The following is a 25,091-nucleotide window of genomic DNA, read 5'->3' on the forward strand; positions in this document are numbered from 1 at the left end:
CTGAGAGGGGGTAAGATTGCTGCCTGACTACACCATAGAAGCAAACATCAAAGAAGAGAAAAAGTATTTTAATTTAAATTAATATTTTCTTTGGTCCCAAAGAGAATGTTTATAATTGGGACAGGAACATCTTTGGGTTGGAGAATAAAATAGTATTTTCAAACATCAGAGCACTAGGGCTCTGGAAAAGCATTCCAATAGAAGTAGTGGGAGCAAAAAAGCCACAACCAAAAACCCCAAACAAACCCAAACTGGTCTTCTGATGGAGTTCCACGCATTCCTGGCAGGGCTGTGACACGTTGCTGTCATCACAACAGGCCAGATGGCATGACGCAGAACTTCTCTTACATTTTGATATTTCATCCTAAGTTTCTGGGGTACTTTAGTTCAAATAATGAGAGAATAATAGTCCCCAAAGCTCCAAATCAAAGGAAAATACGTTTTTTTTTCATTTAATAGCACTTTCTGAGCAGAAATACAAATTGGACTTTTCAAAGGTTTGACAACAACTACATTTTCAGGATGTCAGTCTAATGGTCATGAGATTTATGCATCACGGAGTTATCTTCATTCCAAAACCACAGAGTTATGTAAAGAACACGCTGAAGAGGACTAATTTTTAAAAGGGTTTGTGCACTCTATGATGGAGTGACTACATCAGTGGACATGGGAAGGGCTACAGATGTCATCTATCTGGACCTCTGTAAGGCCTTTGACGCAGTCCCCCACAATAGCCTTCTCTCTAAACTGGAGAGGTATGGATTTGATGGGTGGACTGTCCGGTGGGTGAGGAATTGGTTAGATGGTCACATCCAGAGGGTAGTGGTCAACAGCTCAATGTCCAGATGGAGATTGGTGACAAGTGGCATCCCGCAGGGGTCCGTACTGGGAGCGGTACTGTTTAATATCTTCATCAATGACATAGACAGTGGGATCGAGGGCACCCTCAGCAAGTTTGCAGATGACACCAAGCTGAGTGGTGTGGTCAACACGCCTGAGGGACAGGATGCCATCCAGAGGGACCTGGACAAGCTGGAGAAGTGGGCCGGTGTGATCCTCATGAGGTTTAACAAGGCCAAGTGCAAGGTCCTGCACCTGGGTCAGGGCAACCCCTGGTATCAATATAGGCTGGGGGATGAAGGGATTGAGAGCAGCCCTGCCAAGAAGGACTTGGGGGTACTGGTGGATGAAAAGCTGGACATGAGCCAGCAATGCGCACTCGCAGCCCAGAAGGCCAATCGTATCCTGGGCTGCATCACAAGAAGCGTGGCCAGCAGGTCGAGGGAGGGGATTCTGCCCCTCTACTCTGCTCTGGTGAGACCCCACCTGGAGGAGTACTGTGTCCAGCTCTGGAGCCCTCAGCATAAGAAAGACATGGACCTGTTGGAGCGGGTCCAGAAGAGGGCCACGAAAATGATCAGGGGGATGGAACACCTCTCCTGTGAGGAAAGGCTGAGAGAGTTGGGGTTGTTCAGCCTGGAGAAGAGAAGGCTTCGGGGAGACCTGATTGTGGCCTCTCAGTACTTAAAGGGGGCTTATAAAAAAGATGGCGGCAAACTTTTTAGCAGGGCCTGTTGTGACAGGACAAGGGAGAATGGCTTTAAACTAAAGGGGGGTAGATAGAGACTAGATATAAGGTAGATAGAGACTAGATATAAGGAAGAAATTTTTTACGCTGAGGGTGGTGAAGCACTGGCACTGGTTGCCCAGAGAAGTGGTGGATGCCCCATCCCTGGAAACATTCAAGGTCAGGTTGGACGGGGCTCTGAGCAGCCTGATCTAGTTGAAGATGTCCCTGCCCACGGCAGAGGGATTGGACTAGATGACCTTTAGCGGTCCCTTCCAACCCAAACTATTCTATGATTCTATCTCAAGGCAAAGTCCTGCCACAGCAGTTAATGTATCTGTGAGATCTGACAAATGAGCGCAAATCCAAAGAGGCTTCCCCTCCCCTTTTTCCTCAGCATAAGATCTGTAAACTGCAGAGAGAAGACAGTCTTACAGAAAATTTCTATCTAATTTATACTTAAACATAAATAATAGCGATGTTTCAGCCAGAAACAAAATGTTCTTAAATGTCTTGTCTGCTTAAAAGCAGCCAGTGTTTAAAAACTAGCAAGGAGAGATAACATGGGCAGATGTTGCTCATTCACAGTTTTGTGTTCACTTTCATTTTAGTTCTATCCAAATATATCAATCCAAAATACATTTAATAGTTCTCAGCTAAGCCCAATATAAAATTTACATTTTTATTCATCTATATTTAAATATATGCAGACACCTGCAGTAAGTCTAGCTACACACTAATGGACAGGACAAGTGGTAGGTGGAATTTATAGTCTTTTCATGAGCCTAAAAATTTGTCACTGCTGAATAATACATAACAGAGGCTCTTTATAATGCATATTAAAAATGACTACTAAATACTTACTGGCATTAATCTCTTCTTCATCGTACACATCTACTTCCAGCAACCGGATCAGCATGCGGAAGAGAATCCTTAGGAACTGCAAGTATGAGCCAGTCTTTCCCACCTGAGCCAGAGATTGAAAAAAAACCAAATCCCAACTCAGACTAATATGAAGGAAAGATACGTTTCAGATAAATGCCTTTGGGCTTACCCCATTCTAGCTCTGCCTGAAAACGTAACAAGACATAATATTCCCCATTATGCTGAATAGTATTATAAAATTGATCTGTGAGCAAAACCTGGCCCACAGCTTGTATCACTTTTGTACACAGGGAGACAGGCAGTGATAACTGCTTCTCTACTGATACGCTTATGGTAATTTTATGCCCACTGCCATCCACATGTTATTTCATTTAGGCTAAAACATGACATACAGCATCACCCTTCCTCTCCTTACCACTTTCAGCATAGACTTAACCTTAAAATTTGACTGATTTTTGACCTCGAAATACATCACTGCGTGCAACCTTGCAGGGGACCTTTACAGTACGATCTCCAATCCTCATCATCGGTCCTCTCATCCTGCTAATAAGGCAAGAGGAAGGAACTGTTTGTTCTCTTACTTGCGGTGGTCCTGTCAAAAGCAGCCGCCTGGGGTGAAAACTCCTCGAGCCAGACGTCTCACCCTGATTACTGAAGTCTGCATGGTGCTGTCGGGCTGTCGTCCACTGCCTGTAGTAGAGAGACTGCTCTTCACTGTTCATGTCCTTGTGAAGCAGAGGCCTCAGAGAGCTCAGCCAAGACACGTCAGCATGAGGCAGGAGAGAAGAGGAGGAAGGCAAGTTCCCACTTTTCTGCGAGCTCAGGAGACAGTAGGCAGCTTTTGACAGGATGATGATGCGTGGCAGCGCAGCACGGAGGGCCTTGCTGTCTTTGGCTGAATGGGCAGGCCACCGAAATGTCTGGGAGACCGAAGACAGTGATGATAGTTTCGAAGTGGTGCTGCTCGCCATCTGGTTACCCAGGGAGTCGCATTCTTGTTTCAGGGTCTCTCCAGCTGTGAAACTGGGGTAAGTTCCCTCATCTACTGAGCTGTGCGCCACAGTCTGAAAGTTAAGCAATGGTGCTTGCTTCTGAGACTTGTCTGCAGCACTCGAGGAGCTCACGCCGTTGTCTGCCAGGGAACCCGGGGAAACAAAGAGCAGGCAATCAACAGATACTGGCTGACATAAGAAAATGTAAAGAAATCATTAACTCATTTGATCTATGGGACAATCCTAACCTTCAAATACTTCTGTTCAATGAGTGTTGCTGGGCGAGCTCATCATGTGGCTTAGGTCAGTGTTTCACCATTTAAAAAGAAATCATTGACACCCATCTGTCCCTCTTGCTGGAGAGGCAACAGCCCTTCTGTTAGGGTTCAGAGTCCAAACACAAGTGTCCCAGTCCCAAATGACTGCTAAGCTCCGTATGTTAACTACCATTGCCCATCTGGGATTTGGAATTTGGTGGTACAACCTTCTGAAATTCAAGTATAAGACACCAGAGAGAGAGAGAGAGAGAGAGAGAGAGAGAGAGAGAGAGAGAGAGAGAGAGAGAGAGTGTGTGTGTGTGTGTGTGTATATAGATTTGACACTCCTTCCTACGGGGAACAGAGCATTCATTTCACTGCAACTTGAATGTGAACTGGGCTATGCTCCCTCCTCCATGCTAGTCAGGTTTAGTTGGTGTATGGGAAGATCTGGTGTATGGCAAAGGTCCAGTTCAGCTGTCTTAATACCTCAAACTCATAGGGAAACAAAGGGAAGGACACCGAAGTGCCTAAGGAATGCAAGGAAGGGAAGGCCTGGTGGGAGATGATGCTCCACTGATGCCTGAAGAGGTAGGGCAAGACCCAGCCATTCTGTTGGTCGTGGCAAGGAGGCAAATATCCATCCTCACCCATAGCTACCCCTGCAGTTACAGAGCATTTTTCTATTCCTAAAATTTTATATTATCCATTTCTACTCTGATTTTTAAGATCTTTTCAGGATCCACCAGATGAAATTAGCAACAAATGCGAAATGTAAGTTTAAAAATAAAATTCACAGGGGACCCTTAGCTATGGCATACCATCCTCCCACTGCAACACCATCCCCTTTTAGCTCTACACAGGAAAATTGCTCACTGTGGAAAGAATCTGCTACTAACATTTCATTGCCTAGCTTGCAGCAGGATACAGCTAAGCAACCCACATTTGACTAAACATCTCAATGTTTGCAGTCAAATTCCAGTGACATAGGAATGAAGACTTGTTTTTCAGAGCAACAGCAGAATAACTGACCTGAGGTTCCAGTGACAGCACTGCTATTACTCTGGGGTCGGTCCAAGTCTATCAACAGCTCATCAGAGTCATTCTCGCTACCATTAGCCTTCTCATGCTCCTTCTCACTAAGGTCAAGAGCTACAATAGGCCCTCGAATTGCCTCCTTTGAGACGTAGCAGCATGCCAGGCCTACTTCTTGCTCTAATGCAGTCCGAGTTAAGTAGCTTGAGTCAATTAGTCGAAGGTCACAGTATTTCAACGACCTAGAAAACCCAACCCAAGAAAAAAGAAAATTTTGTTTTCTCTGACTTTGAAGAATACTCCCTATTTTTAATTGCTTATTAAATATTCATGAACAATTTTATTAGCCAGTAAATATAAAATTATTTTAAAATATTCAGCATATAAGTTATGCTCCTTGGCACTTTGCACAAACATTCATTGAGCCACAGAGTACAGTAGCTTTACTTTTCAGAAACCACACTTTGCAAAATTTTACACTGTTCCCAAATAAAGTCTAAAATACCCTTTTTTTTGTGAAAAAATAGCCAGATGGTATCAAACCACTTATCTAAACATGTTAGAGAACAACCATATTGCAAGTGTAATAACAGCACCTGGGGAAAGTTTCTCCTAGAGGGTCCTTGCCAGTTAGAATAACAATGCAAGGTAGACCTTCCAAATCCTGATACGTGCGAGGGATCCAGTCATCCTGCTCATTTCCCCTCCAAGCCTGTGAACAGAGAAACTTCCAGTCACATTTAAATGACACGTTCTAAACCTTCACCTGTTTTTTTTCTTCAGTTCCTGCTTTTATTTTGTATACAGAGTTCACTTACCCAGCAGCCAACAGGAAGGAGGCCTTAGGTACAGGCAAGCATTTTTTCTGGTAGCGAAGTGTTACCCAAGCATTAAATGCACAGAAAAAGGATGCATAGCATATGTTATTCAGTGCTGGAAACATACACCTGGTGTGGTATTAGTGTGGTCTGTCAGAGAAAAATGCAGCTGATGCCTTCGATTTCAAGCTGGCACAGATAAAAGTTCTTTGAAATTAATGTAAAGCTAAAGTAAGACCTTCCAGTGGAGTACGAAAATTATTCCATGATCCTCAAATATTTGCTTAATTATTCTATATAATGAAAGATTATATGAAAGAAAAAAAAAATCCCTTTCACTGGAAGTAAACCCACAAGAAAGGACTCTTTACCTACAGTCTACCAAGGCCCAAGACCACAAAACTGTATCATTTTCTCTTAACACTGGAAAGGCTGGAAGCGTCAGTCCCATGTCCTTACACCCTTCATTCCCCTCGGTTCAGCAGAGCTTACTGAACCTGGCTGAGCCCATTTGTGTTCTCTGTGTTGGATGCAGCCTCCTAAAAACATTGCTCTATCTCGAGCAACAATATCTTTCTTGCTGTGTTGCACAGTGCCCAAACTTCCAGATGAAACAGCCCGTATTTGGTCAAGACAGGCATGAGCACCCTACAGCAACTGTTAAAAGGAAGTAAAGTGGAAAGACTCGGAGACTCTCACTTAGAAAGGAAACAAGCCATTCTATCTCTACAAACACTGAAATTGTATTATAAAGCTGAAATGCAAAAACGCAGGTTCATATCCAGCCATTCCTGCCAATACATTATGGGTACTGCCAGGAAAACTGACAACAAGCCTCTTAGATCACTGACCAGTCAAGACAGGAGATCAGCAGAGAAGCTCTTTCCATATAACCCAGAGACTTCACATTTCCATGCTGATCAGACATTAAGGTCTCTCCAGACAAGGAAATTAAGCCCTAATGGTTACAGAATCATCAAGTATTTGAGCTACAGCCTATCACCCTGCTGCAAAAAGTTTTTCCTTCTTTCTTATTAATAATGGACAAAACCAGTCCTGGAGAAGACTCTTATCTAGCTGAGGCACAGAATCTACTTTGCTGAGTCATGACAGCAAGCCCAACCACTCAAACTGCCCATTAAAAATAAAATATATATATTACTCTTCTTAGCACAGATGTGCAAGACAACGAGAGACAGCTCTCCTGACAGAGCAACGAGACTTATGCAAACTTTGTGGAAAACATACCTTGCAAGAAGAACCCCATCTTGAATTCCCTCATGGTTCTTCTAGTCTCAACCTGTACCCTTGACCTGTTCTCTCCTTACCCTTCCTCCTCCCCAGAAAGGCCATGTTTCGTGAGTAATCTTCTCAGGCAGATGAAGGGGATTGAAAGGGAGGACTCGCTAGTGGACCAGTGACTCAGTGTGCTGTTTGACCTTTTGGAAGTTTCCACCGAAAAAACCTTACGATTATTTTTTTCTTAGCTTAGGAAGAGCATGATTTGGAGCAATGTTCCCCTTTTCTGCTATGGCTCTGTTCTCTTTCCCCAGTCCTGATTTCTTTCCCCTGCTGATTTCAGCATCCTCTGTATAACATGCTCCCAGAAAAAAATGATTTCTCCAACTACCTAACAACATCTACTGGGTCAGTAAAGCAGCCTTGGCAGCAGAGAGGTATTTTCTGGCTCGGCAGGGTTAGTCTGGCTGTGTGTTATCCTGCCTCTCCACTGACAGAAGTTTCTGCAAGAGTGCATGGCTAGAAAATGAAATAGGGGAAGACAGATAACAAAGCTGATTTTCTTTCTGCTAGCCTAAGGAATTAAAGAGAAGCCTGAGTACCTGGGGCTTTGAGCTGTGAACCTGCATACAGAAGATATATTTCTTGACCATCTTACTCAGGTGGGGCAGAGAGCTAGAGCCCTCTGAGCTCCTCACTTCTGAATGCCTCCCAAACGGTTTGATTCTTGTTACACTTAAAGGGTATGCCATGACAGCACGCCTGGTCAACAAAATAATTATTTAAATTATTTTCCACCTCTTCTTTCATTCTGTACCTCTGGGTGTACCATCCCCCTTGAAGAGGCTCCCTGATGGAGAGGACTGACCTGTCTGGCTGGCCAGAGGGCTGGTCTGACAGAGGGGAACGGTCCAGCTACCAGCACTGCGGAGACAGTTGCCGACCCTCCCTGCCCTGCTGCGGCACCACACACACTGCTAATGCCCTCTTAGGGAGAGGCTAAGTTAAGGCAAGCTTTTCAACTGGGGTCACTAACACAGCTATAAAGTTTCCCTCCCTGCCCCTGAAAAAGGTCAGGATGAAGTCTGATCCTCCCTGCAACCAACAGCAGTTATTGGTGGGACCAGCATTTCAAGCCTCAGCCTCACCAGAAAGCACTCAGTAGCCTCACATTGCTCCCCCCCCCCAAAAAAAAAAAAAAAGGGCCTGGGTGCTTATAGCAGGCAGCGATCAGTTCCCCACTTGCTCTAGTCCTCCAGCTTCAGTACTCCACCTAACATCAGGAGAAAAGCCAAGCAGCACAGAGACTAAATCAAAATTGTCTGCAATAAACTAGACTCACTGGTAGCATGGCTGATGAATTTTATAATGGGAATCAGTTGCCCAAACATATGCTCACACCATTTCAGACATCCCGTGTTATCCCAGGCACCAGACTAGCAGGTATGGTAGCCCAGCACAACACTCACAGGCAACCTTCATCATTCTGGAGCACCACTGGAATAACCGACCTAAAAAGACACTACAGCTTTATCTTTGGGCAACTGAATTCCTCTCCTCCATCCCTTCATATATATGTTTCAGAATTGAGTGGGTTTTTTCTAGTCACCTGCAGGGAAAGAAACAAGTCCAGAATCCCACATCTTTGTTTAGTCCAAAAAAGCATCTTGTGTTGTGGGGGAGAAGCATAAGAAGAATTATTTAGAAGTTTTTTCATTCTTTGCCTGATCGAATTCCTCTATTCCAGGTTAATGGCTACATGGATATTCACCTGCAACAGCTTCACACTCAATCCTGATCTGCACTAAAGGCCTCACAGGCTGCTCCAGCAATGTGTAAGGGCTGCAACCCTTTATGGCAAAGGGCCATAAAGAAGCCCTCACAGGACTCACAGTCCAGAATGATTTAAGGTTGGAATTAATGCCTATCAAAAAAACCCAGCAGCACAGAGCTGCTATCTCACATGTTGTTTTCTCCTTCACAACTACTACTTTCCTCTCTTCCCTCTCCTGCTGCAGACCAGGTTTGAGAAGCAGAGGTGGTAGCTTCTTTAAAGGACATTTTATCTGCTTTTGGTTGTAGGTGAGCTCTTTAAGAAAGGCTCACTAAATTCATTCCTTTTCTGTGTGGTTTTGAATACATCGTGTAACTTATAGTAGAAACAGAAAATTAGTATCTCTGTGAGGCTTAGAGCAAGGATCAGGACAGATAACCAGAATTACTTTCAGGCTGGTACCTAAGGCAGGCAATCCGTTTCCTTTTGTTTAATGTAGTGAGGTTAATTCAGGAAGTGGGTTTGGCTAGTTGAACCATATTCTTATAAATCCATGCAAAAGTTTAGCTTGGTGCATATATGCTGTGCAGAAGAGGCTTTCAGCATGCAGTGGTTTAAGAAAAGAAGTCTGTGACAGAATACTTTATCAGTTACCAGAAGGGCAGAAGATGGATGGACAAAGCAAACAGATACACTAGACAGACAGATAAGTTGGTGGAAAGAATTAGTTTGCCTAAGGAGGTCTGAGCTCTGCTTTCTGAGATTCAGAGATGAAACCTATCTGACTCATGCTGTTATTCAACTTTAACAAGAGAGGTAACATCTGATGTTTGACTTCATGGGCCAGTAACAATTCAATTTTCTTCCAAGTTTCTAAATCATTTATGCTCATCAAAAGTACAGTAAACTTCCATGGAGACAGACACAGAACATGCACTCTTTTCCTATAGAATAATTAACCTATAAACGTGTGGGAATGAACACAAAATGTATACGACAGTCAGATGACTACAATGGGCATACAAAGAAGTATTTAGTTTCTGCTAACCTTCAACCGTGTCACAAAGTGTTTCGCAACAGTAAGCTCTGCAGCAGGATTCCCAAGGAGGATCTCAAAACGATACTGCAGACCTAACTTGTCTCTTACTTCTTGTAACCTCTCCTTGGCCAGCATGGCTAGCTGCACAGATGGCACCCTAATGACGAGCATGTGGCCACAGCCATTCTTATCCTTTCCTGGAGAAGTGATAAGGTCATCCATTATACTGAGCGTTTCAGGTGTGCTGTGATCTCTTAGTGAGGCCATGGTCGTGAGAGCCATCAGAGCTTGGGAATACTGCTGAATAAGAAGGTAGCAGCGAATCACCATGCTGTGCAGCCGGGGGTACCTTTGAGGAGACACATTTTTGCGTTAGCACATGCAAAATTGCAGCAATGCCTGAAAATTAGCCAAAAACCAGGACCATGTGGTAAAGAAGTGCCCATTTTTTTCTGTAGCCTTTGATTTTCATGAACAATAATTTTGCACAAAATCTAACTGTGTTTTAATTAAATTAATATAACATAGTCCAAACGCAGAAGATAAAGAGCCAAGTCCTGCGTGCAAGTAACAGGAATTATAAACTTTTGTTATCTTCATTTGGGCCAAAATTTCAGCTAAAGATCTTTAACTTGATGGAAATATAGACCATGTCAGATCCATAGCACAGGCTAATAATTGCTTTGCTGTCCACAAGCTTTTTTCTTCTACGAACTCAGAGGACCATCACTGCTTCGGGTGGCTTGTGGGAGAAGTACTTCATAATTTCACACATCTCACCCTCTCACCAGAAAGTTAGACTTACCATTGGGGATTTCTGGCTCTGAGCCAAATTTGAACTTCCATTTTGCCTTTTAACTTATATAGTCAATGTTTCTTTCGCTCTCACTACAGCTATATGCGGTGACAACAGATATGAACTCACAAAGTAAAATGCTAAGGAAAAAAAAAAAGATTAAAACCTACTCAAGCAAAAAAGCACTCCATTTCTAGACATACCCCACGAGTTCACTCACCACCATAATACAGAAAAAAACCTATGCATTTATGTGTTAAGTGCTAGTCTTGCGCCGCAGAAGTCCAAATGACTAAAACAACTGAAAGTTCCAAATTTCTCTGGTCTCTTTCTTGAGTAATTTAAGAGACGATACGGGATCTGTTTGAATAAAGTTTTATGTCTGTCTTTAACCAGTAGGTACAGTAGTTCGCTCTGTATACCATAAGCCAGTCATTAAATCAATACATTTTTAAAACACTTTATACTCCTCTTCCCATAAAAGTACCCACTGCATTTTTGCTACTAAAACAAATGGACCCTTTCTGATAATACCAAAATGTCTGCAATGTTTTCAGACTTCTAAGCTTGTAATGGCTCACCCACCCAGACGGAATAACCCAGTTTCTTGAAAAGAGAGGCTAAATCAATAAACTGTGATGCAAAAGCATATCCTGGCTCCAAGGTACAGGTTCACCTCCCGTCAATTTCCTAACCCCATATCAGGGCAGTATTTGCACATGCATTAATCCTCCTTCATCCTTTTACCCATCCACATTTGAAGAACAGAAAGACAGCAACAGTGACCACTATCTCTTCCTTTGGACTTGGCCAGAAAGACTATGAGAAGCTTAAAGAACTGACCTATTAAGATTAACTGACCTTATTATTATTTATCACATTCATTACTTACTTATTTGTAGCTAATAATAAATATTAATTATTAATTATGTACATAATTATTAACTCATGTTGCTAATTTAAGATATTTGGTATCGCATTTTACTTAATAAATACAGATACATTTACAATTATTAATTATATTGACCTAAATAAAATAGGAAAAACAGTACTGAAGACAGAACAATCCTGTTCTAGTAAATATTAAAATACAATGAGAACTATAGCGTGAACTGTTACAAGGGATCTGTCCTGCTGATACACAGAATAGATTTCCACATCCCTGGAAACCACAGTATTGCCTTCATTCCTGTAATGTGTGCATTTAATTATGTCTTGGATATGTGCTATGAAAGTAGCGTGTTCTGGCAGCTGCAGGGTACTAACAAGCCACTGTCAGGCTCTGAGCTGCGGGAACCGAAACCATAACCAGCTACTCAAAATAATAAAAAAAATGACGTTTTTAAATAAAATCACTCACCTGGGCCACCACTGAAAAATTTGCTGGCAGTCTCAGCAGAGAGACACCACAAATGGTGAGGTATGAAACCTCCGGTACCTTCTTAGCTTAGTGAGGGCTAAGCCAAAAGAAGAAGAAAAAGAAGAAGAAGAAGAAGAAGAAGAAGAAGAAGAAGAAGAAGAAGAAGAGGAAGAAGAAGAGAGCAGCACAGCTGAGCCTAGACTGCTGCTGAACGGGCCTAATCTCTTCTATAAATGAATGAAGGATATCCCCTCTTTCTTCAACAGCACTAAATTTGTTACAAAAATAAAATTTGCACATACTTCACAGATTCCAAGATCTACATCAAAGGTCATCATGTCTTCATCCCCCTGTGATGGGGCTCATAAATATATCTGCATCCTTAAGATCCCAATTAAGCAGAATCCCAAGCTCCCATGTTACTATTTACCTTTCTAAAAGTGTGTTGACCATTTTTTCAAAGGTTTCGTCACATCTCAAAAGGGGACTTGTGACTCCCCATTGGAGGGATTTGCTGTATTCATTCAAACCAAAGTACAGCTTGTCTTCACTTGCTGCGTCATCCTGTTCCATACAGAGATAGCAAAAATATAAGGAAAACTGGAACCAATTTTAATTTCTGTTGTCATTTAAAAAATAAGTGGAAAGTATTTTCCAAAGCATAGTATCTTTTCTTTTCATTCATTCTGCCTCAGTGATGCTATTTGCTTGTTTCAAAGAATACAATAAAATGTAAATTGTTTTTTACTTAACTTATTATTTGTCTACAGCTCGGAAAGACAGGTCCTTGCAAATTTTTCAATATATCTCCTACCTGTGATTGCAGGGGGTTTCTAGAATCCTGCTAATTATTTTCTGACTCCCTATGTCTGGCTTTAATCTACTGACAACTGTTATCTCATTTCTATTTAAGGCAGAACCTGAAAACAGAAGGATTATTAATTTCCAAAATTAATTCTTCTTGACTGTCAGATTCTACACATCTCTAATGGCAATCAGAAACTGATCATTTCTTTGCTGGAATGTAAATCTGCAGACAGCAATCAGAAAGGCAGAATATTTGCTGCCTCAAATTTCATGAGGCCTTTGCCGGAAGCACAGCATGGTCTCCAGTGCATTCACATCACCAGTAATCACTAGGAATGTAAGTAATCACATACAGTCTCCCCTTTTTTTGTGGGTTATTTTTTTAATCATAAGACTGAAAGTTGTTGATTTTTTACTTTTGGGAAACAAAAAATTGTCTAGACCATTTTACAGAAGGTCACCACAATGCCTTATATTAACAACCAACCAAAAAGCAAACTTTGAATATTCATTCACTCCCTCATTTCCACTATTCTGTTTGTTTGACTTAAACTATTTTTTACAGCTACCACTTTAAGACACTTTACAGAAACCAATGGTCCACTCAACACAGTAAAGCCAAACTTGATATAAATATACCAACAAGGAATAGGAGAAAAGGCTATTTTTTAAGCAGGTTTTGCCAAAAGATCCTCAGAATCAGCTGCCTGAAATGGTGAAAAAAGCTAATGGTGCAGAATGTCCAACAGACCTTTCCCACCTCTTCTGTGCACAATGATGGCATCTACTACACCATAACTTGTTAACCTAGCGCACAACTTTTTTTAGTACCGGAGAAGTAATGAACAGACTTGACAGGCTATGCGACATATAAGTTACAGTCAAAAGTCAGACTGCTTGAAAATGGAAGGCCCAGCTCCAGAGCTTTATGGCACGTCTACATAGCTTTGTCTGACCAGAGCATAGAAAGTAATTTCTCATATTACATGACTGGACAAAGAAAAATGTGTAGTTCCTGGGCCTAAATGTCAATGCTACCTCTACCGTCAGCATCCTGGGGCTGTGCACCTGGAGCCTGAGAGAACGAACTCCAACAGAGAAAGAGCTCCCTCCTAACATTTTTCTTTAATACACATCTGCTAGATTCTGTTTGGTGTGAAGTCCACATTAAAATTCAGTTAAAATTGACAATTAAACACTTACCACAGTATCAAATTGTATCCAATGTACCTCATTGCTAGAGCTGATTCTGGACTGCTGCGTTTGCAAGGCATAAGGAAAAGAGCTGACCTGAAGAACAAGGAGGTTGAATGCTTCAAGGACCTCCCTGCAATTAATAACTCTATCAGCCAGACCATGACTAGGCTCACCATGTGACAGGGAACTTGAAATGGCACTGCAGAAATAAGAATGCAAAGAATTGCCTTACTGACATCCTGAGATTCAATGGATTACTCTCTTCCTGCAGAAAAACCTCCAAATGACCATGGCACTGAGAATCACAGCTCAAAAAACTCTTTGGAAGGTGAAAGATGTCAAAACCATTTGAGTGTTTTCTGTGGGTAGACTCAGGCAATGGGGAAAAAAAAAACTGAATAGAGGACCAAAATCTACTGACAGTGAGAAGGTGAATTAGTGTGCCAATTTAGAAGAGCATCACATGGAGGAAACCAAAAATAAGCCAAAGCTGATGAAATCCCTCTGACTGAGAAACTGTTCCATGAGCTGTGGGGTTAGGATACAGCAACAATTTTACAAAATCCAGTGGATTTTCCAGCCTGAAACATTCTCCTAAAAGACTGGGGAACCTGATAGTCTCCTGATGTTCTGATTTCCATCTCCTGGAATTACCTTCACCTCCAAAATATTCAGAAATTCCAAATTCAGTGTACAGCAAAGATAGTAACAAAAATGTGATGGGGGGGATAAGGTAGGAAGAATGTTGCTGTTATCTATTTTCAGCTGTCCTTCAAGGAAAGTATTTTGTTTATTATAACGCTGATATTCAAATTAATCCCACAGCCTTACGCACCATGTCTAAATCACCTTAAGATTATTCTCCTCAGTTTACTCATGGAACAAGAGCAAAATGATTTAGCTTTACTTATTTCTTTCTTTTTCCATAGTAAAGTTGTGATTCAGTGTGAAGAAATGTTTCTGCACCCGTGTGTATGTGTTGTTCTGTTTAGACCTAACACTGACCAAACTCAACACAGCTGTTTTTTAAATCCTTTTCTTACAGTAGCTAGGGCATTTTTCAGATGATGCAAAGAGTTATTTGTCTGTAAGCCTTCTTATATTAAGAACAATACTATCATCAAGGATAAAAACATGAATTAAAACATGAGTGGATTGTGAACACGGGAGAGATTTGGGTTTGAGTAGATAAAAAAGAGGGGAATAGGAAAAAAGACAAGAAGAGCAAAGAAAGTTGCAAAATTCAGCCCTTTTTCCTGGAGTTCAGTACCATAGCACTTACCCCTACAAACAGTCTTGTTAGGGATCCAAAAATCTGAAACTAGTCTCATCTATCTTCAGCTGAATCAGAATTAGTTAACAAATATCATGGGCAAGCAAAAAAGATGATTTCTGATTTTGAGGCACAAAATGCCTTAGGCCTAGAGAAAGCATCGGGTGTCTAAGATGGTAAGTTGTTTGAAAAACCTAACTGCAAGATAGTGGGAGAGGATGGTTTTCCTTTGGTAGATTGAAGCAGCTACCTTGTTAAATCCACGTGGGCATTGTCATGAACCAGTACAAACAGTGTATAGGGATTCTGCTTCACTCGTCTCATGAAAACTTCAAATTTTGTTTGAATCTCATTGTCTAGCCGAACCACGTATTTCTCGGCTTTCTGATATGCCGTTCCGTTGTCTTCTAGGCCCAAGTCCACGAGGACACCTGTCAGAAAGAAGAATACAACAAAAATCTTTTCCTTTGAGTGCATCAAAAAATGAAGTGTCAACGGTAGGTTGCCACTTGTCCACCAATATCAGGACTTAGCCAAATCACTGATACGCCCTAGTAAGAAGAAGATTATCCGAATGCATTTTCTCTCACAATGGGGATCGGAATGTGCTTCTTGGCTTCTGGATTTCCTCCAAAAAGTGCCTGAAGACCTTTCAAAGATTTCACACATTACCAAAAATAAAAAAAACCCTAAAAAATCAGACCTCCACAAAAATTTCCAGAGCAGCTCTCAGTTGGCTATGCTCCATGATCCTAGGCCAAACTTGCCCACATTTAGCTATTAATCCTGCTCAAGTCAGAAAAAGTTACCCTGACCTTTCCTTTGCAAAAATCATAAATTTATATAAAACTCTCGCTACGTATAATTTTTTTCATGCCCTGCTTCAACATTAGTGTCAATACAACTACTCTCTAGCAGTCTTTGTAATGATAGATTGCCATCATATTCATAAAGTAGGCATGATGTAATGTATATGCCTTTGAACATCATTTGAATTAAAGAAGCAGCAATAAGCCACTGTGAAATGTGGGTCAACTATGTATTTGCCAGGGTCTTAATGATTTAAAATAATTTTTTTAAAAAGTAAAAACCATTCATTTAACAAAATAAAATAAAATAAATGTGAAACCCTGTTAACAGATATCAGAAAACCTCTGGTCTAGTGTGTAGCAGCAAATTAAGTAAATACAATGTCTGAAGAAATAAGGAATGGAACAAAAAAACCCCCATAAAGTTATGTTGAAAGGAAGAGAAACCCGTACTTCAAGTAATCTATTTTATTCATTTCATTTTACTAGTAAAATAGTACAAAACAGAGAAAAAAAAAATACAGAGATGGACCACAATATTGAGCAATATCAGGGCATATCTGCACAATCAAAAAGTGCGGGACTGTTTAGTTCACAGTAGAAAATAAGAGGGAAAAAAGCCAACAGCTACCCAAACCCACTAACAGACACATTACACCAGAAGCTCATATTCATGTTTTTCAAATGCAAATGCAAGGTATTATTAGATAAAGCTGAAGGCAGAAAAAAAAATGTTCAGCTGATTAAAAATAAATCCTAAATACACAACTATCCTAAGGGCTTCATTACTTCAGAGATCAAGAGCTAAAAAGGACCAAACATCTATACAGATAGTCCTTAGTTCTATTAGACAGTAATTTTTACCACAGAAATTCTTTTGCTTTCCTGGATACATGTCAGTCACTAACAGAGTGGATAACAGGCGTCATTCTCAAGGGGGACATATTCCATAACCTGTCCGCTAAAGCTTTCTTGTTCCTCTTGAAGCATTTGGTACCAGTCATGGTCAGACACAGAACCCCCGACAAGAAAACTCACCATCTGAATCCTATGGCAATTATTGTGTGCCAATGTGCATGTATTACTCAGGCATTCATCTACCTAGTAAGAGAGCTTCCTGCACATACCTCTGTGCTAATACTTATGAGAGCATATGCACAAATGTGTACCTAGAACAAACGGCACTAACAGCTCTAGGGGATAAAAGATCTGAACAGCCGCATTTGCTCATCCACTCCCTGTCTTGACAGGTGAATGCTTCTCCAGGTCATACAGTCCTCAGACCTGCATGAATATGGCAATTTCTTTTGACGCTTACGTGACACATCTCGGGCCCAATTTATGACAGGAAGATACTTAGAATTCATCAATGATACCAACTAATGGAGCTAATATTGGACATGCAAAATACATGTTGGAGCAATTTCTCCATTTATACCAGATATGATTTAATAACATCACATAGTCTGGTTTAACATTCTCTTTTCCCTCCCCTCCCTTTTACCTGATTGTCGAATCCGTTGAAGGGTCTGCTGCACCAGGACTTCTGAACGGGGAACTATAACGATGAAGTCTACTTTGCTGAAGTGGCCCAGATCCAGGCTCTGATTGCCACTGTCTGCTATAGCACAAACCTGGGACAAGAGCTTTCTGGCAACTGTAAGCTGTGGCTGGTAAATTTGGAAGGTATCAACATCCAAATCTAGAGTGTGTTTGTTTGAAAAAGAAAACAAAACACAACAAGAGACATGTTTACTTTCCCACCCCCCCAGTAAACATGACCCTCCAAACAGCCTACCCTCTATTATCAGAAAAAAATCACTCACCAGAATAAATCCCAACACTCTGGAGAGCTGGGTACAGATCACAAACGTCAACTTTCTTTTTTTGATCAAAATACGATTACATATCAGACCTCAAGTACAGCACTACCCATTTTTTATATGCCCTAAGTGTTTTGAGGATTTTTCACAGTGCAACCCAAGGAAACCTCAATGCCAACATAGTGAACTGCATTCTGTTATATGAACCAACACATACATAATATGCAAGCATAGATATATATGTATATAAAATATGTGTGTGTGTATACATACATATAACATAGCTCTAATCTCCTCCTGAAACTTGCAGTTCTTCAGGAGCATCCCTCCGTCACTCCTGCTGGGAGAACCAGCCATGGGTGCCAAGGTTGCTGTGCTCAGGGCACGATGGGATGAGAGCCAGCACACCTATTAATCTGAGGAAACTAAGCCTGCCTTGATAATCTTGCCAAAAAGACTCTAACAGGACAGCAGGTCAGTTGGGGAGTTCATTTGTACATCATCTCTGCTCTGAAGTACTGAGCCCCACTCTAAGACATGATTGAGATAGCTGTATGTCTATATACTGACTGACAGTAATATACACTGTGAAGGGAAGATGAGAAATACACCTGGGCAATAAATCTCAATTACTGGGGGGGGGGGTGGTGGTGTCATTTATTTCTTTGGAGGTTTCTTGATTTTTAACAAAATTTTAGTCTCAAATTTATTTGAACGTAATAAATGCCAATATAACACTAGCCGCAGAGAACTGGGGGACTGGAGCTTCGCTCTCTATAGACATGTACCAGAGCATTCATGTTTCCTCGAAGAAAAAGCATGTTCCTATATTTCAGTATTTCCAGTAGGTAAATTCTATGCCTAGCAATCCATGTTTCAGTAGCCCCTGAATATTTTCAACTTGCAGATTACCAAATTAAATCCTATAATGCCATTACAGTTTTTGTTATGTCAGTTTTTCTACTACAAATTACATTCTGATTAATGGACTGCTTATCATAAAAATTACCTAGGGCAAATTTCTTAAAAAAAAACCAAAGAAAAAAATCCAAAACTACTGCAAATTTAATACACAAGAACTATTGTTGCTTTTTTAAGTAATAAGCCACTTTATAAAATCTTGCAGTTTACATGAAAATTGGAAGGCGTTTGGGGCAAAATCCTGGTACGTTAGTTTTATATAGACACAGGTGTATTTGTGTGTGTGTGTGTGTGTGTGCGCGCGCGCATGCTTACCTCCTGCTCAAACCTGCCCCAGTGTTCATTTCAGTAGATGTACTTTGGGAGAAAGGTCCCTCTCACTGCCTAGGAGACTTACCTCTCCTTTTTTTTAATTCAGCCAGATTCCCAGTAGCTTCAATCATTGTACAGCCATATTTTAAAGACAAAACTAGCTCAGAATAATCGTTTGAGAAAACATGAAGGCTTAAAAAAGCACTGCTGCACATCGTTACACAGTAAGAACAAAAAAAAAAAAAAAGAATTAAAAGATCGTTCTCCTTTCAAATTAATCCTGTGAGGAAGCTCAAGACTTGTCCTTCTGGGGGTGCCAGAACAAAGTACCTGGCAGCCTTCCTAATTGGATCTTCTGACCCATGTGGAGACTATAAACCACCTTGCTTTCATTCAGATCTAACACTGAGCTGATTAATTTAAGCTAACTAATGTGAGTCAAGAGCATACCTTTCTTTCACAGGGAAAAAGCTTTACTGGAGGTTGAATTTGCTTTGATACTAGACCTAGAAGAGTCTCAGTGTTCACAGCAGCTCAATGTATCTTTTACCAATACTGTCACATGAAAAGGAAAGTATGGTTAAAACTCTGAATAATGAAAAGAATTCCAAAATAAGAAAATGATAATTAGCATTTTTAGACAGGCAATCCTAGCTCATCTTTTGCACCTAAGTATCTCACCACATTATGCTGAATAAGACACATCTCAAATAAGCAAATTATAGATTACACTTGCCTAGCACTTTCAGTCCAAGGTCTTAAAACACTTTCCCTAAAAGTTTAAGCCTCAGGGCACAAGTGCGTAGTACGTATTATTACCTTTTTACATGTGGAAAGTGAGGAATATCAAAAGTTAAGATACAGAAGGACACCTGGGGAGATCAGAACAAGAACACAGTTCCCCTCTGCCTTAAGCAGAAGGTTACATTCCTTTTCTAGGTGCAAAAGGGTGAGAGATGAGTCCACGCTGCCAACATTACAAAGGAACATCTTCTGTACTCTGCTTAGTGCAGAACAGAAGATCACATATTTTAGCTTAGGAATTATAAAACATAGGGGAGAAAACCTTGCTGAAGGTTACTACAGAGATTTTCTGTCTGAGAGACTGCTGTATTGCTACATTCAGCTGGCAGTATTATTTGAAAGTTGGCACACTGACTGCAGCTGTGCCCTCAGACTCTTCTGAGGCACACGCATTTTGACATTTAACAAACTACTCACTTATTTCACATCTTGCCCGTAAAAAAATTACCTGGTTCTTGCGTAGAAACCATGGCAATTGCCTCCTGAGATGACACACACTCGCTAACATCTCCATTAAAAGGAATAATGACACTTTCCCCTCGCTGCTGTAGCATTTTCTCCAGCAGCTTGTCCAAATCATCACCTAGATAAGAATTAGCAACACCAAATTATCTGGAAGCTGTTTCAGACAAATGATGTAGAACATTACATACACACATGTTCTCGCACAGCTGATGTTGAATCTGCAAAGGGGCAAGGGGCTGGAGATACAGGGAAGAGGGAGGGAGAGTATTTTTCTCTTTTATTTACTGATTTGCCAGTTGAATGAATTCCAGAAAAAGAAACCACGGCTGAGTAATTTCAGCTCTGTGCCTTTACAGCTAGCGGTGACATCTGATGATTACAAAGAAACACACACTATAAAACCTCTAAAACTTGTGCTAAAAGCGCAAACAAGAAAAGACTCATGCACTTACAGGTGCTCTGCCGTCATATTCAGCTGTATAAAGTGTTAAAAATGTTTTGCCACAGGATGCGTAACTCGCACTGCACGGGTGAAGGAGAACGAGCACCCCTTACACACAGTGAATGGAGAGAAGGAAAGAAGAATGCCTTTCGGTGGAGAGGGGAGAGCTGTATTTAAGTGTGCTTTAACTGCTGAACAGGAGACACACCAACCCTAAAGAAAGGACTGTCTTGGCTAGAACTTCTGTTTCTTAGGATCACTCACCTAAAGATGTATTTTTGAAATGCGATGCCAGGAAACTAACTTTCCCTGTGATGAGCTCGTAACTGATTTCTTTTAAGAATTCACTGGTGGTAAGCATGCTTTCTGCAAGTGCCCTAGATTGATACTGACCTGGAGAAGAGGGGGAAAAAAGTGAGAGCAAACTTTAATACAGTGTACTATCAACACAACCTTTTCATCCTAGAAGTGTGTGGCACACTGATCTTCGGTCATGGATCTCCACTGCCTTTACCCAGTTGACTGGGAGAGCAGTCTCAAGTCTATTTTGCTAGTGATGGGAGAATTAGTTGTATCGGTTTAGCACATCCTTTGCAAGCTGTTGTGCATAGTTTTGCACACTTGGGTGACAAATGATACGCAAAATAAGTATTTGTACCTTAGATGGAATGGAGGATTCTGGGTAAATATGAAAAAGTAATTATCCCTAGTGTGAAAAAAAGTAAAAAAAATGACATTACTGATTTATCTGCCTACAAAGGAAAGATGACTAGTCAAAATTCACTTCCATCCACAGACACTCATGCACACACAAACATCACAGCCAGTCACCAATGCAGAATTTGAAAATCAACATGGTAAAAAGGATAAAAAGCATGTTCTGTTTTACAGTGGTCTGCAGAAGACTGTGGTCAATCCAGTATTGCCATGTGAAATAGCACAGCTGTTACACAAAACAGAGAAAGACAAACCGACTATTTTGTCACTAGGTCACTTCAAGATATTTTGTAAGGTAGCCACACAAACAATAAAGCCTCAGGCCTCTCAAGAAGTAGTAATGACTAGCATACAGCTATTTTTCTAGATTCTCATGGACATCAGTACTCCAAGTCTTGATGGAGGAATAGTAACTATGACATTGCAGTGTAACAATACAAAGGAGAATAAAAAGAACAAAAGGGATTTAAAAGCTGGAACAACGACTCGAGAAAATTAATTCAGCAAAATTGCATTGGTATTCGAAGCGTACTGCAAATATACTCACCTAGAACTACTACGCAGAATTCATTTCCTCTTATCTTTGATGCACAAATGGCAACTACATAATCTGGTAGCTTTTGCTGATGTTTCATTTCATTGAGAGACCTCAAGGTCTCTGAGATGCCCTCTGCCAGCGAATTCTGGGTAACAACCACATGCACGAGGTCCCGGGACACACTAGCAATTAACCTAGCAAGCCAAGGGAGTTGACCTGGTGACACAGAGATACACTGGGCGCTTATTTGCAAGGATCGCTCTCTCAGAGTGAACTCCTGCATAGCTTTCAACATGATCTGCTCAAATTCTTCCCTCAGGGGTATCTGGTCAGGACCTACATTGAAAACAAACAAAACAGAAGAACAGTATCTCATATCAAAATGTTATTGAACCAGGAATAATCACGTGTCTGTCTTGATCTGACAAGCTCCTTCACCATATTTTTTACATTTACAAAACCCACTCGCTACTCAGTGGATATCTACCCACATGGCTTATTCATGTTTTTTCATATTAGAAGGCTCTCTCTTCCACCATCTCCCTTTTTTTTTTTTTTAACAATGAGGTATTCCATCTCACTCTCAGCTTTTCTACCTTCAGAAACGGGTGGGACAAACAAGGGAGTGGGAAAATATGTGCCTTTTGCATGGAACAGAAGGATTATTCATGTAGCCTCCATATGTTTTTACAGCAGAAAACCCAAATGCTTATCTTCGCGGTCTAATTGCAGCCATGCAGTATGACAAAGCCTGTCAAGTGGTCTTCGTTTTGCTTTTTCTCATCATGCATACTAGTAAACTAAGCAGGGATGTAAATGAATATGTTTAACCTCTTCTTTTACTTTAGTTAAATTAGATTAATTTAGCAAAGCTTCTAACGTAAAGAGGTATATGCAACTTTAGATCTACATTCCCCAGACTTTGTAAACTGTATTGAGAGCTTGAATTGGAAAATAGAAATATAAGCTATCCTATCTTAGCATCAGTCCCCCAGCTCAGCTTCAATTAACATTCTGCTCAGTAAGATTTGTCTCATTGTCAAAGATAGTCAGGAACACATAAAAATATTCATGAACGCAGAGTAAAAAGTAACCATAGCTTAAATTTCCAAGATCTCATGTCAGTGCCAAAGGAGACAGCTTCACGCTTCAGCAGCTTGCTTTTCTATGACAAGAAGTGGGGGCTTAAATACCGGAGATATGTGAAATGCTGGGTTTGGTTTTATGTTTTCTTTCAGGGCCAAAGACAACAAGCAAAAAGGGCAGTGAAAAAAAGGAAACGGAAAGGTTGTGTGAGAAGCAGGGCAGGGAGCGGGTAAATAACCTATAGTACAGGATCTGTAAAAACTGCCGCCTGTTGTCATTTTGCCTTTTTGAGAAGTAACATAAGGAGAGTGTCACCATCCAATTACCATAGGGTGGTAGGACAACTATAGACTTGTAAATGCAAGGCTGTTTTCATTTTTGATGCAAACCGAAAAGTTGTGATGAGTCTAATTTAACACAGCACGGGCATAATTCTCTCTTTATAGTTCTCTTTTTTTGGAAATATATTTTCTTTTCCCTTCTAAGAAAGCATCATGCATTCTAGGTCTTTGAAGGTCTCTAAACAGAAAAATAGACATTTATTGACAGAGCAATAAATCTTCTTCTACAGAAATTAAGTCTATCTACAACATATCAACCACAACAAAAAAGATGTTATACACTACAAGAAATAAAAGCAAGCTTTTGCTGATTGAGGGAGGTTACTTAAGAGAGAGGCTATAGACACAGGGGTCATCATAAATCCAAGAAAATGAAAATAATTGTACAAATGGAAAGACTTCTGTATGAGAACAAACAGAATTTCATTAGATGATTTATAGGAGAAAAACTTTAAAAGATAGTTAGTTATCAGAAAGCCACTGATAAGGAAACATTTTTAAATTAGTTAAGTGTTTAATACCACACTTGGCTCATGGCAGTCTTTCTCCACAACTACCCAGAAAAATAATGGAACTAATATCAGATGAGATGGAAGACAAAATGATAGATATTGATTTTGATTGTGAACAGTTTCATAAATGCATATACAGGAATCTCTCAAGGTTAAAAGGGAATATTTGGAAGCTTCTCTACAGAAAAGAGTACGCAAAGGATTATCCTGACTTCAGAAAATAAAACTGCAAAACAAATAACACCATAAAATATTAATATCTGAAAGACCTTATTAACATAGTTATGCTTCCAAAAGCACCTACAGTTTAAGACAACATATTCAAATGCCATCCATTTCTCAGTAGACACACTTCACGGTGCATCCCAGACAGAACTACTCCTCAACCATCTAAGACCAGGCGAATTGCTGGAATAACCTCTTGCTTTGAGGGTCTGAATATCCCTTCCACTGAAGACAGAGGCTTGTTCCTGCCTTGAGTCTGGATGTGCATTCAGATATTGAAGCTACAAAACACCTCTGGGTGTCACAGCATACACATAGTCAAAGCGATTCAGACGTACCACAACAAGAGAGAAGGGAGAATGATTTTATAATTCTAAACAGGTAGTTAACAGAAGGTCCAGAAATCTCCTCCAGCTGAAAAACCAAAACACGGACCTTAGCACTGCGTAGGATGAGATTGTGTTTGTAGAAACGGTAGTGCAACAGTAAAAAGCAGACGATTACAAATGACAGAATGTAACCCATACTGCAAATATGGGCATTTTGAGGTAAAAAAACAAAGCTTGAGTATACTTCACTATGAATGCTGCCAAAGATAACAAATGTGAAATCTGAATAAGTACAGGAGACAGACTGTAAAAAAACACTGAAATCAAACACACCTCTTGATCTTTTTTTACTTATTCCTTTATCACAGTCAGTGGAATTTATTTATAGCAATACTATGGCTCACAATCACAGCTTTAACTGTGTATAGTCTTCAGAGTAGGTTTAAAATGAAAGCGTCAGAAATGCACTTATTTTGTTTGCTTTGATTTGTAATACCATTGTGAGATTGCTCAGCTGATTTCTGAAAACACAACAGCATTATCCTACAATTAATAACGTTGTCATAATCTTACAGGAAAACTGAAAGGAATTCTCGGATATATCCTTTTTCAAAAAAGGAGCACTGTCATAAATAATGTTCTTATGATCTGCGATCACAGTCATCTGCAAACTTATTTTGTACAAGTAGTGAGATCTGAAAAAATCAGGCAAGACCGTGTCTATTTCA

At 40.5% G+C, this 25,091-nt stretch overlaps 1 protein-coding gene across 10 annotated transcripts in view; it reads right to left on the reverse strand.

The window, feature by feature from the left end:
• The window catches only part of GREB1L (GREB1 like retinoic acid receptor coactivator), a 143,923-nt gene that overhangs the window by 16,128 nt on the left and 102,704 nt on the right, over nt 1-25,091 (reverse strand). For all 10 annotated transcript variants that reach the window (XM_076329873.1, XM_076329870.1, XM_076329871.1 and 7 more), the window contains 12 exons: nt 21,880-22,206; nt 20,880-21,008; nt 20,157-20,291; nt 17,353-17,550; nt 15,290-15,470; nt 13,773-13,965; nt 12,193-12,326; nt 9,616-9,955; nt 5,333-5,448; nt 4,734-4,978; nt 3,034-3,584; nt 2,432-2,534 (listed from right to left, as the gene is read on the reverse strand). In XM_076329873.1, the coding sequence (XP_076185988.1) occupies nt 2,432-2,534; nt 3,034-3,584; nt 4,734-4,978; nt 5,333-5,448; nt 9,616-9,955; nt 12,193-12,326; nt 13,773-13,965; nt 15,290-15,470; nt 17,353-17,550; nt 20,157-20,291; nt 20,880-21,008; nt 21,880-22,206 (2,652 nt within the window). The remainder of the gene's footprint in view (nt 1-2,431; nt 2,535-3,033; nt 3,585-4,733; nt 4,979-5,332; nt 5,449-9,615; nt 9,956-12,192; nt 12,327-13,772; nt 13,966-15,289; nt 15,471-17,352; nt 17,551-20,156; nt 20,292-20,879; nt 21,009-21,879; nt 22,207-25,091) is intronic.

The sequence above is a fragment of the Aptenodytes patagonicus genome, chromosome 2 (assembly GCF_965638725.1).
Source record: "Aptenodytes patagonicus chromosome 2, bAptPat1.pri.cur, whole genome shotgun sequence".
NCBI lineage: Eukaryota > Metazoa > Chordata > Aves > Sphenisciformes > Spheniscidae > Aptenodytes > Aptenodytes patagonicus.